General features: G+C 46.8%; 1 protein-coding gene and 1 long non-coding RNA gene across 2 annotated transcripts; one reads left to right on the forward strand and one right to left on the reverse strand.

Moving 5' to 3' along the window:
- The first annotated feature begins 2,262 nt into the window (after nucleotides 1-2,262).
- LOC125551672 lies at nucleotides 2,263-3,866 on the forward strand. The gene has a single exon (XM_048714946.1). The coding sequence runs from the start codon at nucleotides 2,337-2,339 to the stop codon at nucleotides 3,543-3,545; it is 1,209 nt and encodes a 402-aa protein (XP_048570903.1). The 5' UTR covers nucleotides 2,263-2,336; the 3' UTR covers nucleotides 3,546-3,866.
- A 2,322-nt stretch (nucleotides 3,867-6,188) lies between these two features.
- On the reverse strand, nucleotides 6,189-7,739 carry LOC125553853. The gene is made up of 2 exons (XR_007304233.1): nucleotides 7,182-7,739; nucleotides 6,189-6,856 (listed from the first exon to the last, which is right to left on the reverse strand). It is a non-coding gene; the product is annotated as an uncharacterized LOC125553853 (long non-coding RNA).
- Nucleotides 7,740-13,006: the final 5,267 nt, after the last annotated feature.

A 13,006-nucleotide genomic window follows, 5' to 3' on the forward strand; every position in this document is an offset into this window, starting at 1 on the left:
TCGCCACCTAGCCTTTTGCCTTGGGTTTCGCTGACTCAAGGGTCATCTTTATTTTAAACCCGCCGGGCCAGTGCTTCTCTAAGTGTTGGTCCAACCCAAAGCACCGTGCGGGGCCGTCCCTTGGCAACTTGGGTTACGTTGGCTCCCGTACGCTTAGCTTATCCGGTGTGCCCTGAGAACGGGATATGTGCAGCTCCTATCGGGATTTTTCGGCACAGCGGGTGGTCTTGCTGGACTTGTTTTACCATTGTCGAGGATGTCTTGTAACCGGGATGCCGAGTCTGATCGGATTGTCTTGGGAGAAGGATTATCCTTCGTTGACTGTGAGAGCTTGTGATGGGCTAAGTTGGGACTCCCCTGCAGGGTTTTGAACTTTCGAAAGTCGTGCCCGCGGTTATGGGCAGATGGGAATTTGTTATTGTCCGGTTGTAGATAACATGAAACTTAACTTAATTAAAACACACCAACCACGCGTGTAATCATGATGGTCTCTTCTCGGCGGAGTCCGGGAAGTGAACACGGTGTTGGAGTAATGCTTGATGTAGGTTGTTTTAGGATCACTTCTTGATCATAGTTGTTCGACCGTGTTTTTGCCTTCTCTTCTCGCTCTCTTTTGCGAATAGGTTAGCCACCATATATGCTAGTCGCTTGCTCCAGCTCCACATCATACCTTTGCCTTACCTATAAGCTTAAATAGTCTTGATCGCGAGGGTGCGAGATTGCTGACTCCCCGTGACTCATAGATTTCCTTCCTAAACCAGATGCAGGGACCGATGATACCGCTCCATACGATGTGCTTGAGCTCAAGTGGGAGTTCGATGAAGACTCTCGCCGTTACTACGTGTCTTTTCAAGATGATCAATAGTGGTGCCCAGTTGGGGCGATCGGGGACTTTGTCGCATGTGGGGGTTGATCTTTATTTTGGTATCGTAGTCGGACCATGAGTGTATTGGATGTTTGTAATGTTATTCATGTATTTGTGTGACGTGGCGAGTGTAAGCCAGCTATGTATCTTTTCCCCTTTATTTATTTACATGGGTTGTTGTGAAGATTACCTTGCTTGCGACATAGCTTTCAATGCGGTTATGCCTCTAAGTCGTGCTTCGACACGTAGGAGATATAGCCGCATCGAGGGCGTTACACGCCTGCTGCTCGCTACCCGCGCCTGGCCGCTGCTACTCGCGCCCGTGGCCGCGCCCGCACCTGGCCCTGCTCGCGCCTGGTCGCGCACGCCCGTGGCTACTGCTCCCGTGGCCGTGTCCACGCCTGATCGCGCGCGCCCGTGGCCGCTGCTCCCGTGGCCGCGCCCGCGCCTGGCCACGCCCGCGCCTGGCCGCGCCCACTACTAGACTGCTAGAGCTAGTTGTTGCCGATCTTCAGGCCGCGAGCGCGCAACAAGTGTGGTCATGCACGGGGTAAAGAGCACCGGATCACCACCACCTCGTAGCAGCAATGGGTTGGCGAGGAGATGGGCGGTGACGTGGACACCCACGGGCACCGGCGCGTCGCTGTCGCTCAACATGCCCGCCTCCGCGCCGAGCATCCATCGCTAGGACTCCACGGCGCTCCTCCTTGAGTTTGTGCTCGCCAAGCTCGGCGCCATCCACAGCGATACGCCGGTGGTCCAGGACTTCAATGGCTGGCCCGAGGAGCCCACGGGCAAGCTCAAGATGCGCCCGCGCCTGGCCGCCGCCGCCGAGGACAGAGAGGAGGAGGAGGATGAAGGGGGGCGCCCGACACGCCACGCCCGGCCTCCCGCCCTGGCCGCCGCGGGCCGGCGCGCCCGTGCCGCCTTGGCCGCCACCAGTCGTGCCCGTGCGAGGGGCCGGTGCCGCCCGTGCGTGGCTCGTCGTGGCTGGGGCAGCCTGTGGCTGGCGCGCTCGGGGCCTCCTCCGCCGAGTCCTTCACACTGGCCAAGACGGGGCGACACGAACGAGGACGGCGGGTTCCGGCGTTGCTGGAGCTGCAGGAGAGAGGCCATGCACGTGGTGGTCCTGTGAGGAAAATAAGGAGAGAGAGTAAGGAGAGAGGTTGACGTGTGGGGCTTTTGCATGAAAAAAGAGTGCCGGCGCTCCCAGCTGCTCCACAGCTTTCTGGGTTTAGGTTGAGATCGTCGGGCGTAAATTTGGCTAAATCTGACGCTATTTCAGGGTCTAGGAGCTGACTGGGCGAAAAAATGCATGCCAACAATGAAAAAGGCCTCCTGGAGGGGCTTTGGGGGGACGGCTGGAGATGCTGTGAGACACACCCCTTTGCACCATAAACTCTTCACCCGAAAAAAGAGCAAACTGAACCCTCGAAAAAGAAAAGCCATTTGTCCCATTTCCCCCAAAACCATGAACTTCTCCGTCGGCGCCGGCGGTAGTGGAGACGGCGGAGGCGAGGGCGGGAGGGTGCAAGCGGAGCGGTGGCTGGAGATTGCGGCGAAGCTTCTCGCCGCGCGCGACATCGTCGGCTGCAAGCGCTTCGCCGAGCGCGCGGTGGAGGCGGATCCGCTTCTCCCCGGCGCCGACGAACTCCTCGCCGTCGCTGACGTTCTCCTCGCCTCCCAGGTGATGCTCTATACCGGAGAGCCTGACCCATTCGCCGTCCTCCAGGTGCCCTCCAAAACCACCGACCACGGCGCCATCTCCCGCGCCTTCCGCCGCCTCGCGCTCCTCCTCCAATCCAGCAACCCCCACCCCGGTGCGGATGTAGCCCTCCGCATCGTCAACGACGCCTACGAACTCCTCTCTGATCCATCACGCCGGCCACTGCGTTCTGCACCTACCAACATCCCTTCTGGTGCTCCCTCTCAACCAGCCGCTGCTGCCGCTCCGGAAGCTGAGGCGGCGGACTTCTGGACTGCGTGCCCGTTCTGCTGCTACGTCCATCAGTACCCGCGCGAGCTAGTTGGCCGCGCGCTCAAGTGCCCAAACGAGTCTTGCCGACGGGGGTTTGTGGCTGTTGAGATCCCTACACAGCCGACCATCGTGCCGGGCACCGAGATGTACCACTGTGCTTGGGGGTTCTTCCCCCTTGGTTTCCCCAACTCGGCGGATCTGGGTGGCAACTGGAAGCCATTTTACAAGGTCTTCCCTTGGAACAATGCGCCAAGTGGTGGGGGTGCCATTGGTAGGAACTATAGTAACCATGGTGGAGGCAGCAATGACCGGCAGCCGCAGAATGGGAGTGCTCGTGGTGGATCATCCAGAGGTAGGGTCAAGAAGACAACTGCTCGCAAGAAGGTTGGGGCGGGGCCCAAGAGGCGTTCTTTTGGGGGTGGTGTGGAGAGCGGCATTGATGCATCGATGCTTGGACATGATGGGTGGGCTGAGGGTGAGGGTGAGGAGGGTGAAGGTGGACAGCGGGAGGAGGTAAGAGGGATTAACATAAATGAGGAGGCACAGGCTACAGATGGTACTGGCAGGGCAAATGTCACAGGAGTTGAGGACCTGGGCAGCTTCCATTTGGATGTTGATCCGACCGAGGATATACTAGGGAATCTGGGAAATTTACACAACTTGCCGTTCTTGAGGGTGGATAATCTTGGGAGGATGCTGTAATTGTTGCCGTTGCTTGTCATGGTGCTGAAGACCTGAAGTATTGTATGATTAGTTGGGTTGGAACAGATGCTCCAAGGACTGCCTTTACCTTGTTGTAGTTCTTGTTATTGTGCTATTATCTCATCTTGCAGTGGTAGTGTACTTTGTTGTAGTTTGCTAGCAATGGAGTCGTTTGATTCAGGCTGCCACAGAAGTACTCTGTGACTTTGTGGTATCTCCAAATTTGTCAGGATACGTGCTCTTGTCTTTGGCAGACAAACTTGTAGGTATTTCTTGTAATGGAAATAATGTTTCGTAGATCAAGTGTTGTTTGATTGGTTATGCATGTCATGCCACTTTGGTTCTTCAAAGGGTCCATGGTGACTCGAGAAGTTTCTAAGAGCAACTTATCAAGTAAGTGAAGCTGGCTCCTCTTGTTGAATACATAGACTTTTTTTTTTGCAAAGGCATATATTAGCTACGATAATGATTTACTTGGCAATACCAAGTTTGTCATTCTACTATGAAGTTGATAATTAAATGATTTTAATATGCTTAAATAGGATTTCATGCAGTAGGTAATTACCTCTATTCCTTATGCTATTTATTTTGGTTCATTATGATCACATAATTGTTATTAGGAAATATGGGATTAATTCATGTAATCAGTATGTGATCAAGTTTATTGTTACATAAGTTATGTACAAAAGGTGCATTGGCCGAAACCTATCGAACTACTAAGATGTCTTTACTCTCAACTTATCAAAATTCCATAATACTTGGTCTCTTACAAAATAGGCATCATAATCATCTAGTGTTACAGTGTTCGCCTTGTAATGGTTTGCATTTCATAGTACTGTTTTTTTGAAAAGGGGATTCCCCGGCCTCTGCATCAGAAAGATGCATATGGCCATCTTATTAACCAAATAAAGTAGTGCCAACATGGTTTTAAAGGTCTCCAAAAATAATAAAAAAACACAGAAAGCTCACACAGAGCCAATAAAGGCCAGAAACACCAACTAGACAAGAAAAGACGCCACAACCGGATGGCTAAAACTAGATAGGAAAACTAATTGTCTATCCTATTACATGACCGCCATCCAAACCGGTTGAAGATATCCCGAGCTACCATCTCCCAGCGGAAAGACCCAGTAACCAAATGCTCCCTGGCCTCCGTCTGGGTGAGTAGCGACCATGAACGGATCAGAGCCGTAGTTCGGAATATGACCTGCAAAAATGTATACATGATATTCTGTTAAAAACCAAATCATTTCTGCAAGTTCAGATAGTCCACAGCAAAGCACAAACTCCAACCCGAATATGTCTCGCTAAGTCAGGCTCAATCCCATTAAGCCATGTCCCAAATAACGCATTAACAGAATACGGTGGATTGATATTAAAAGCAATGTGGACCGTCTGCCAAAGTACTTTGGCCAACGGGCAATCAAAAAAGAGGTGTTTGATAGTCTCATCCCGATCGCAAAAACTACACCTAGTAGGTCCTGTCCAATTACGCTTTATCAAGTTGTCCTTAGTTAAAATAACTTGTTTGTGGACAAACCACATAAACACTTTTATTTTCAAAGGAAATTTGACATCCCAAACATGCTTGGACGTAGGAATGGAGTTCGAATTAATAACATCAATATACATTGATTTAACCGTGAATACTCCAGACTTAGTCAATTTCCAGCGTAATTCATTGGGTTGTTGTGAAAGTTGGACCTCCATCAATCTCCTAACTAGACGGAGCCATTCTTCCCAACGATTGCCCGCTAGCGTTCGTCGGAACTGAATATTAAGGGGGGTAGATTGAAAGACCGATGCGACGAACACCTCACGTCGTTGAACATTTCATAGTACATTGCTGACCACAAAATGTTGTGCCTTAACTAGGATCTAGTAACTAGGCTATTGCTTCATGATCATTTAGACATGTATGATTTGGATTACTTTGATTTTATTCCACTTTCTATTAGACTCATGATCGTCTAGACTTGTATGATACAGATTTGTTCATTTTTTATTTCAGTATTTATGAGGTTGTCAAATTAGGTTTTATATTGAGATGGTGTAGTTAAGCCTTTGGGTAGTTACACATTCTTTTATCATTTAGACAAAATACTCATCGGGCGGGTATATCTACTTTCCTTAGACTCACATTCTGATTTGGCAATCAGATATTATTTCTTACATTTCTTTACGATGTCTTACAGTAAAGTACACACACATATATGGATAATTAAGTGAAATTTTTGCATGTGAAATAAAAAACAAGTTGCTGTTAAATATATTATGGAACTTTGTATTGAAATAATGTGCCACTGGTTTCAGCTTTTTGTTTTGTACAAAATGTCTTGCCTAGCATTTATCTTCTTTTAAATAGTGTCGTTGTTGTCAGTTTTTTTGTTTTGTACAAAGTGCTGCCAAGTTCTGATAGTTATGTGTGCATTTTATATTTGTGGGCAAGGTTGTCAGAATCGCGATTCCGTTGTACGATTCTACGACTTTACGATCTAAACTAACCCCTTTAATTCTACGATTTTGGTTCATAGAATCTACATTTTTACGATCCTGATAGTGAAGATTCTATGATTTGCGATCCTGTCATTGGAGCTCCGATCCGATTCAGAATCGCGATTCTGACAACCTTGTTTGTGGGTTCTTTTTCCTTTTATTGAAAATGATTACAGCATTGCATCCAATATCTACATGTTAAACAGATCTAGATGGCCTGATTTGACAATATTTCATGTAGATAAACATCTGCCTTTCCCAGACAGAAGTCAGCTGCCCCAAACACCCTTTGATACTTGTATCAGCTTTGGAGGGGATATCAGTAGTGTGTGGAACACATTTTATTTTTCTTATTCAATTTATGAAGCTGTTTACCCGCTGGCCTAAAATATGGGCAGCTTGTAAAACTCAGCAACTAGTTTGCCGAAAAAGGTGCTAACTTTAGCTATTGTACTTGTTCGGCACCTGACAGCGAAAAGGCGGCCAAATGTGTCCGATCTGTATTGGCATAAAATCCGAGACATTGAGCATAAAAATATGGGGACTGATAGGCGCCGGTGCGCCGGCCTAACTTTTGGGCAGGTCCATCACCCACCGTCAGATTAGCATGCGTGTGACCGTTCGATCAAAGTCAACGCATCCCCTTTCACCCCAATCTTCTCCCCCCGCTTGTCTCTGCCACATCGCTGCACCGTCCGCCTCATTACGCACGCTCGTCCACCCATCCTGTAGGTCTTCGTGCCCCAACCCGCCGTCGCAGCTCCCTCGTCACCGCCATGGCCGTCCCTTCACTCGTTGTTGTAGGCATGCATCACCTTTTCCAACAAAAAAAAAGAACTCAGCAAAGAAATCCAGTCAAAAAATCCATCGGTGGTAGCAAAACAAAACATCGGTTCCAGCAAAACACACACATGCTTCCATGTTGTCGTCGCCGTAGTAGCAAAAAATTAGCCAGTTCCAACAAAAAATCTCAAGAACAGAAACTACCATGGTCAGGTTGAAGCAAAAAAAAGGCCGGTTCGAGCAAAAAATAATATGATTGAAGCAAAAAAAATCTCAGCAAAAATACTATAGTGTTCTTGAAGCAAAAAGAACATATGGTTCCAGCAAAAAAAGTGTGATTTCAGCAAAAATTAATACCGATTCCAGCACCTCCGATTAAGGTGGTCGTAGCTTTTTCCCTAGCCGGTTCCAGCACCTTAGAGTATGGACGCAACTTTTTTCATGGCCCAGTTGTAGCTTCTAAAACAGTTGTAGGAAAAAAAAGAGGGTTAAGGATGGGTGATGAAGGGGATGGACCGATGGAGTTCATATGGCTTCTGGGGAAAGAAATGGGATGGAGTTCATCCATGGCTGCCGAGGAGAGAAGGGGAAGGAGTCCCTCCATGGCTACTAGAGAGAGAAGGGGATGAAGTTCATCCATGGCTGCTGAGGGAAGAAGGGGAAGGGGTCTATCCATGGCTACTACAGAGAGATAAGGGGAAGGAGTTCATCCATGGACGCAGCTCCGCCGCTCGCATCGGCTCCGGCGCCGCTCAACCCGCCGGTGCTGGGATTTCAAGGACTTGGAGAGAGAACGGCGGCAAGGGACGAACTAGATAGGTCTTGCGGGGGGTGGGGATAAGGTTCCTGTGGATAGCGGTGGGTAAGCGGTCACATGGGCGTGCGTTGTGCGAGGAGGTGACCGACCCAGTTTTTTGACCGGCTGACTGATTACAAACGTTTCCCTAAAAATATCACGTAATTCGTCTTAGTCTGAGCTGCCTTTTCTTCAACCTCCGTGGCTAGTCGTCGTCTGGGGTATCAAAAAAGGGACTTCCTTATCTATCTAATATCTATATTGTCATCGTTTTAATATATTCTTTTCCATAAAACCTGTTTGGTAAACAGCACGACAGACTGTCTAGGAATAACTAGTCGAAGCCTCACTGCTCAAAGATCAGCACCTGACAGCGAAAAGGCGGCCAAATGTGTCCGATCTGTGTTGGCATAAAATCCGAGACATTTGAGTATAAAAATATCACCTAATTCGTCTTAGGCTGAGCTGCCTTTTCTTCAACCTCCGTGGCTAGTCGAAGAACAGTTTTTTATGTCGGCATATAGAGATAATGCAATGCAATGCCGTTGTTGCATACTGCTGAAATTTGGAGGAACGCTCACCATGAATATTTTTTCTCGAAACATGAACCATTATTATCCATCAAATCTACGCATGCCGTTTTCTCCTCTCTTCACTACCTACTCACTAAACTCATTATTAAGTAGACCAACTGTCAAGTCCAATGGTCGACAAATAGTACTCGCTCTGTTCTTTTTTAGTCTACATATAATTTTTTTCAAAGTCAAAATATCTTTATTTTGACCAAACTTATAGAAAAAAGTATCAACATTTACAATACCGAATGAATATATTTAGATTCATTATGAAATGTAGTTTTTATATTATGTATATTTCATATTGTAGATGTTGATATTTTTTAATACAAATTTGGTCAAAATTTGTCAAGTTTGACTCGACACATTTTTTTTTGAAAAGGACGCTTTATTACTTGTAAGTTAAGCATTACATTTTTCACACAACACTGGAGCTGCCAATTCAATTTTCCACAGTTGAGCTATAAAATTTAAGTTTATTGCTCTATAATTCAAGTCCAGAGCTCAAGTCATACGTGTCCCAATTACGATAGGTATTTTCTTGTATTTTCTTTTCTCACTAACAACGAAGATATCTGGAGCACGCTACTCTTTGAACTAGATAATTCCTTGCGCGTTGCTGCGGGAATTTGTAGTAATAAACTTATCAAGAATAAAATTAAAATATATATGTGAATAATAAACCATCACATTCTAGTCATCCATAAACTTTAGCGGATCAGTGGTGGAGCCAACATCAAAACAATGGTGTACACAATCCCTAGAATTTTTAGATTTTGCTCATGTTTCCTAACTTCCTTATTGTTCTATATATCTGCATCATATACTTATGTACCAAAAAGGTCTGCAAAATAATGGTTATACATTTGTACACCCAAGCGGGTATGTAGCTTCGTCCATGTAGTGGATCTACTAGTAAATGGACATGGTTGGGTGGTATAGTGCCTTGTGGCCTTCTGACTTTGGTGTAGAAATTTGTTGCTTAAATACTAATAATAAAGGATTTGGATACATTCTATCTAAAATAAGTAATTCAAAAGACATGCTTTTTAGACAAATACCCAAAAGTATCTCTTCTAAATTGAGATGCCGCCTACCCAAAAAGCTAGGGTTCCTCTGCCCCCCCCCCCCCCCCCCCCCCCCCCCCCGGCGCCGGTTCGCCTCGTCTCCCGTGACCTTAGGGCCATGGGGCGGAGTGGATCCCGGCCCTTGCTGGTGGTGGTGGGGGGGGGGGAGGGGGAGGCTTCGTTTTTAGATATTTTTTCAAGGTTTGTTAGGGTTTGTGTCCTACTCAGGAAGGCGAACGGTGACGACTCCTTGAAGGTGGAATAAAGGTCTCCCGGCCTAGCCTCCGTTCCGGTTATGCGTCTAGCATCGTCGGTGGGCGTGTGGAGTTGTGTCTCCGGTGGATATGTCTTTGGTGGATTTGCTCGGATCTGTTCGCCGTTCGTCTTTGCTCATGTGTCTTCAGGTTGGATCCTTCTTATCTACACTCTTTATCGATGGTGGTTGCTGTTCTGGCGTGTTGATTCTATGGGGACTTAGCACGACGACTTTCCTACTGTCTACTACAAAAAGGTTTGTCCGGCTCCAGCAAGGGAGGGGTGATGACAGCGGTGCAGCATCGGCTCGCTTCAGTGCTTATAGTCGTCACTAGGTGGTCTACAGATCTGGATGTAATTTTTATTATTTCTAGTGTTCGTTGTACTATCATGATTGAAGATGAATAGATCGAAAGTTTATTCTCCAAGAAAAAAAATTGAGAGTATAAACTATCCAAAAGATATTGTTCATTCATGCAGATACATGCACCGGTGAATTGAGAGTGTTCTTGACCACAATTGAAGATCAATAATACTACACCTACGAAAGGTGCTACGTAGTCCTACTTAACCTTCCAATAAATTCCTTTCTCCCCCCGATTTTAACCGGTGTGGGCCCTAGCTGCTAATCCTGACCTAATTAACAAATCCCACATCAGCTTTTACGTAAGATCTGAACGTAAGCTTACATATGTCTAGCATTGCTCATTGAAGATAATTTAAGAAAGGAAAGCACTTCCTATCAGAAGTCTGATACGGAAGTTTTGTCAGACCGGCCCGATGTCCCTGATCCCCTACTATTCCCACGGTCTATATCTTTACCTACTAATAAAGAAAGCAGCGACTGCTTCTGGTTGTATGTCGTCGGCGTTTTTGCAAAAAAGTCCCTCTATTTCTTTGAAATAAACCCGCGGTCCCTGTTTAAGTGGCACTCTGGAAAAGGTTTTATTTTTATCTAAACACCCCCTCATTTGTTAAAAATTATGCCCATGGCCCTATCTCTTATTGGACTGGCTCACCACCGCGCATCTCGCCGCTTATCATGTCGTTCTGCACCGTGGGGCACGCGCCGCCGGCGCCGCGGCGGGCGTCCGCGCCGAGGTGGGGGCATCGGCTGGAGCACGGCGTGCACTCGACGGACACCGGAGCGAAGCGTGTTTGAGGCTAAAAGTGCAACTATCCCTAGGTGGTTTTGGTAATTCATAACAACATATAGCTCATTGAGCTAATGCTATTCCAAGATGATTATTTCAGGAAAGCTTAATGATTGGCATGGCATGGATATGAAAGTGGAACCCTCAAAATGCTAAGGACAATGGATTGGCTCAAGCTCAAATGCTCAAGACTCTTCATTTTATATTTCAGTGATCCAAGATCACATTGAGTCCATAGGAAAAGCCAATACTATTAAGGAGGGATGAGGTGTTGCTTAATGAGCCTCTTGCTTCATGTGCTTAATGATATGCTCCAAAATCCTCAACTACTTTCCCATATCCACATATGACCTAAACTCTAAGCCAAACTCGGTCCTACCGATTTTTCCTATCCGGCGCCATCGAGTTTCAATTGTCATTAGCCACTGCCAAACCCTAGCAATTCGGTCCTACCGATAAGGATCTCGGTCCCACCGAGATGGGGTTGCAAACTCTCTGTTTCCCTTTCATAACTTTTCGGTCCCACCGAAAGAGCGAATCGGTCCCACCGAGATTGCAATGTAAACTCAGTGTTTCCCCTTTGTAACTTTTCGGTCTCACCGAGTTCCACTCGGTCTCACCGAAAGAGCAAATCGGTCCCACCGAGTTTGCCTGACCAACTCTCTGGTTAGCTAATTACCAAATGCGGTCTCACCGAGTTTGTGTAATCGGTCTCACCGAGATTACGTTATGCCCAAACCCTAACCGAATCGGTCCTACCGAGTTGCATGTCAGTCCCACCGAAATTCCTAACGGTCACTAGGTTTACATTTTCGGTCCGACCGAGTTTATTGATTCGGTCCCACCGAGATTGGAAAACTGTGTAACAGTTGGATTTTGTGTGGAGGCTATATATACCCCTCCACCTCCTTCTCATTCGATGAGAGAGCCATCAGAACACACACATCATTCCAACTCATTTGTTCTGAGAGAGAACCACCTACTCATGTGTTGAGACCAAGACATTCCATTCCTACCATATGAATCTTGATCTCTAGCCTTCCCAAGTTGCTTTCCACTCAAATCTTCTTTCCACCAAATCCAAATCCTATGAGAGAGAGTTGAGTGTTGGGGAGACTATCATTTGAAGCACAAGAGCAAGGAGTTCATTACCTACACACCATTTGTTACTTCTTGGAGAGTGGTGTCTCCTAGATTGGCTAGGTGTCACTTGGGAGCCTCCGACAAGATTGTGGAGTTGAACCAAGGAGTTTGTAAGGGCAAGGAGATCGCCTACTTCGTGAAGATCTACCGCTAGTGAGGCAAGTCCTTCGTGGGCGATGGCCATGGTGGGATAGACAAGGTTGCTTCTTCATGGACCCTTTGTGGGTGGTTGCTTCTTCGTGGACCCTTCGTGGGTGGAGCCCTTCGTGGACTCGCGCAACCGTTGCCCTTGGGTGGAGCCCTGTGTGGACTCGCGCAACCGTTACCCTTCGTGGGTTGAAGTCTCCATCAACGTGGATGTAGGATAGCACCACCTATCCGAACCACGGGAAAAACATCCGTGTCTCCAATAGCGTTTGAATTCTCCAAACCCTTCCCTTTATATTCTTGCAAGTTGCATGCTTTACTTTCCGCTGCCAATATACTCTTTGCATGCTTGCTTGAATTGTGTGATGATTGCTTGACTTATCCTAAAATAGCTAAAATCTGCCAAGAACTAAAATTGGGAAAAGGTTAAGTTTTTATTTGGTCAAGTAGTCTAATCACCCCTCTCTAGACATACTTTCGATCCTACAAGTGGTATCAGAGCTTTGGTCTCCATTTGTTTGATCTCCATAGCTTTTGGTGGTCATAGCCTTGGTTTCACAACCTAGGAGAGTATGGCGTCTAGCGAGGGAAATTATCACCGTAGAGGCCCTTACTTTGATGGTACTAATTTTGCTAGTTGGAAGCATAAAATGAAAATGCATATTCTTGGACATAACCCCGCCGTTTGGGCTATTGTGTGTGTTGGTTTGCAAGGTGACTTCTTTGATGGGAAAGAACCAAACCGTGAAGCTACCGCGGATGAGTTGAAGATGTTACAATATAATGCTCAAGCTTGTGATATTCTCTTCAACGGATTGTGCCCCGAAGAGTTCAACAAAATCAGCCGCCTTGAGAATGCAAAGGAAATTTGGGACACTTTGATTGATATGCACGAAGGTACCGACTCCGTCAAGGAATCCAAGTTGGATGTGCTTCAAAGCCAACTTGACAAATTCAAGATGAAGGATGGTGAAGGTGTCGCCGAAATGTACTCTAGGCTTGCTCTCATCACAAATGAGATTGCCGGCTTAGGAAGTGAAGAGAT

This window comes from Triticum urartu, chromosome 4 (assembly GCF_003073215.2).
Source record: "Triticum urartu cultivar G1812 chromosome 4, Tu2.1, whole genome shotgun sequence".
In the NCBI taxonomy this organism is placed as follows: Eukaryota; Viridiplantae; Streptophyta; class Magnoliopsida; order Poales; family Poaceae; genus Triticum; species Triticum urartu.

Coding starts and splice junctions, on each gene's coding strand:
- LOC125551672 (XM_048714946.1), top strand. CDS start 2,337: ATGAACTTCTCCGTCGGCGCCGGCGGTAGTGGAGACGGCGGAGGCGAG.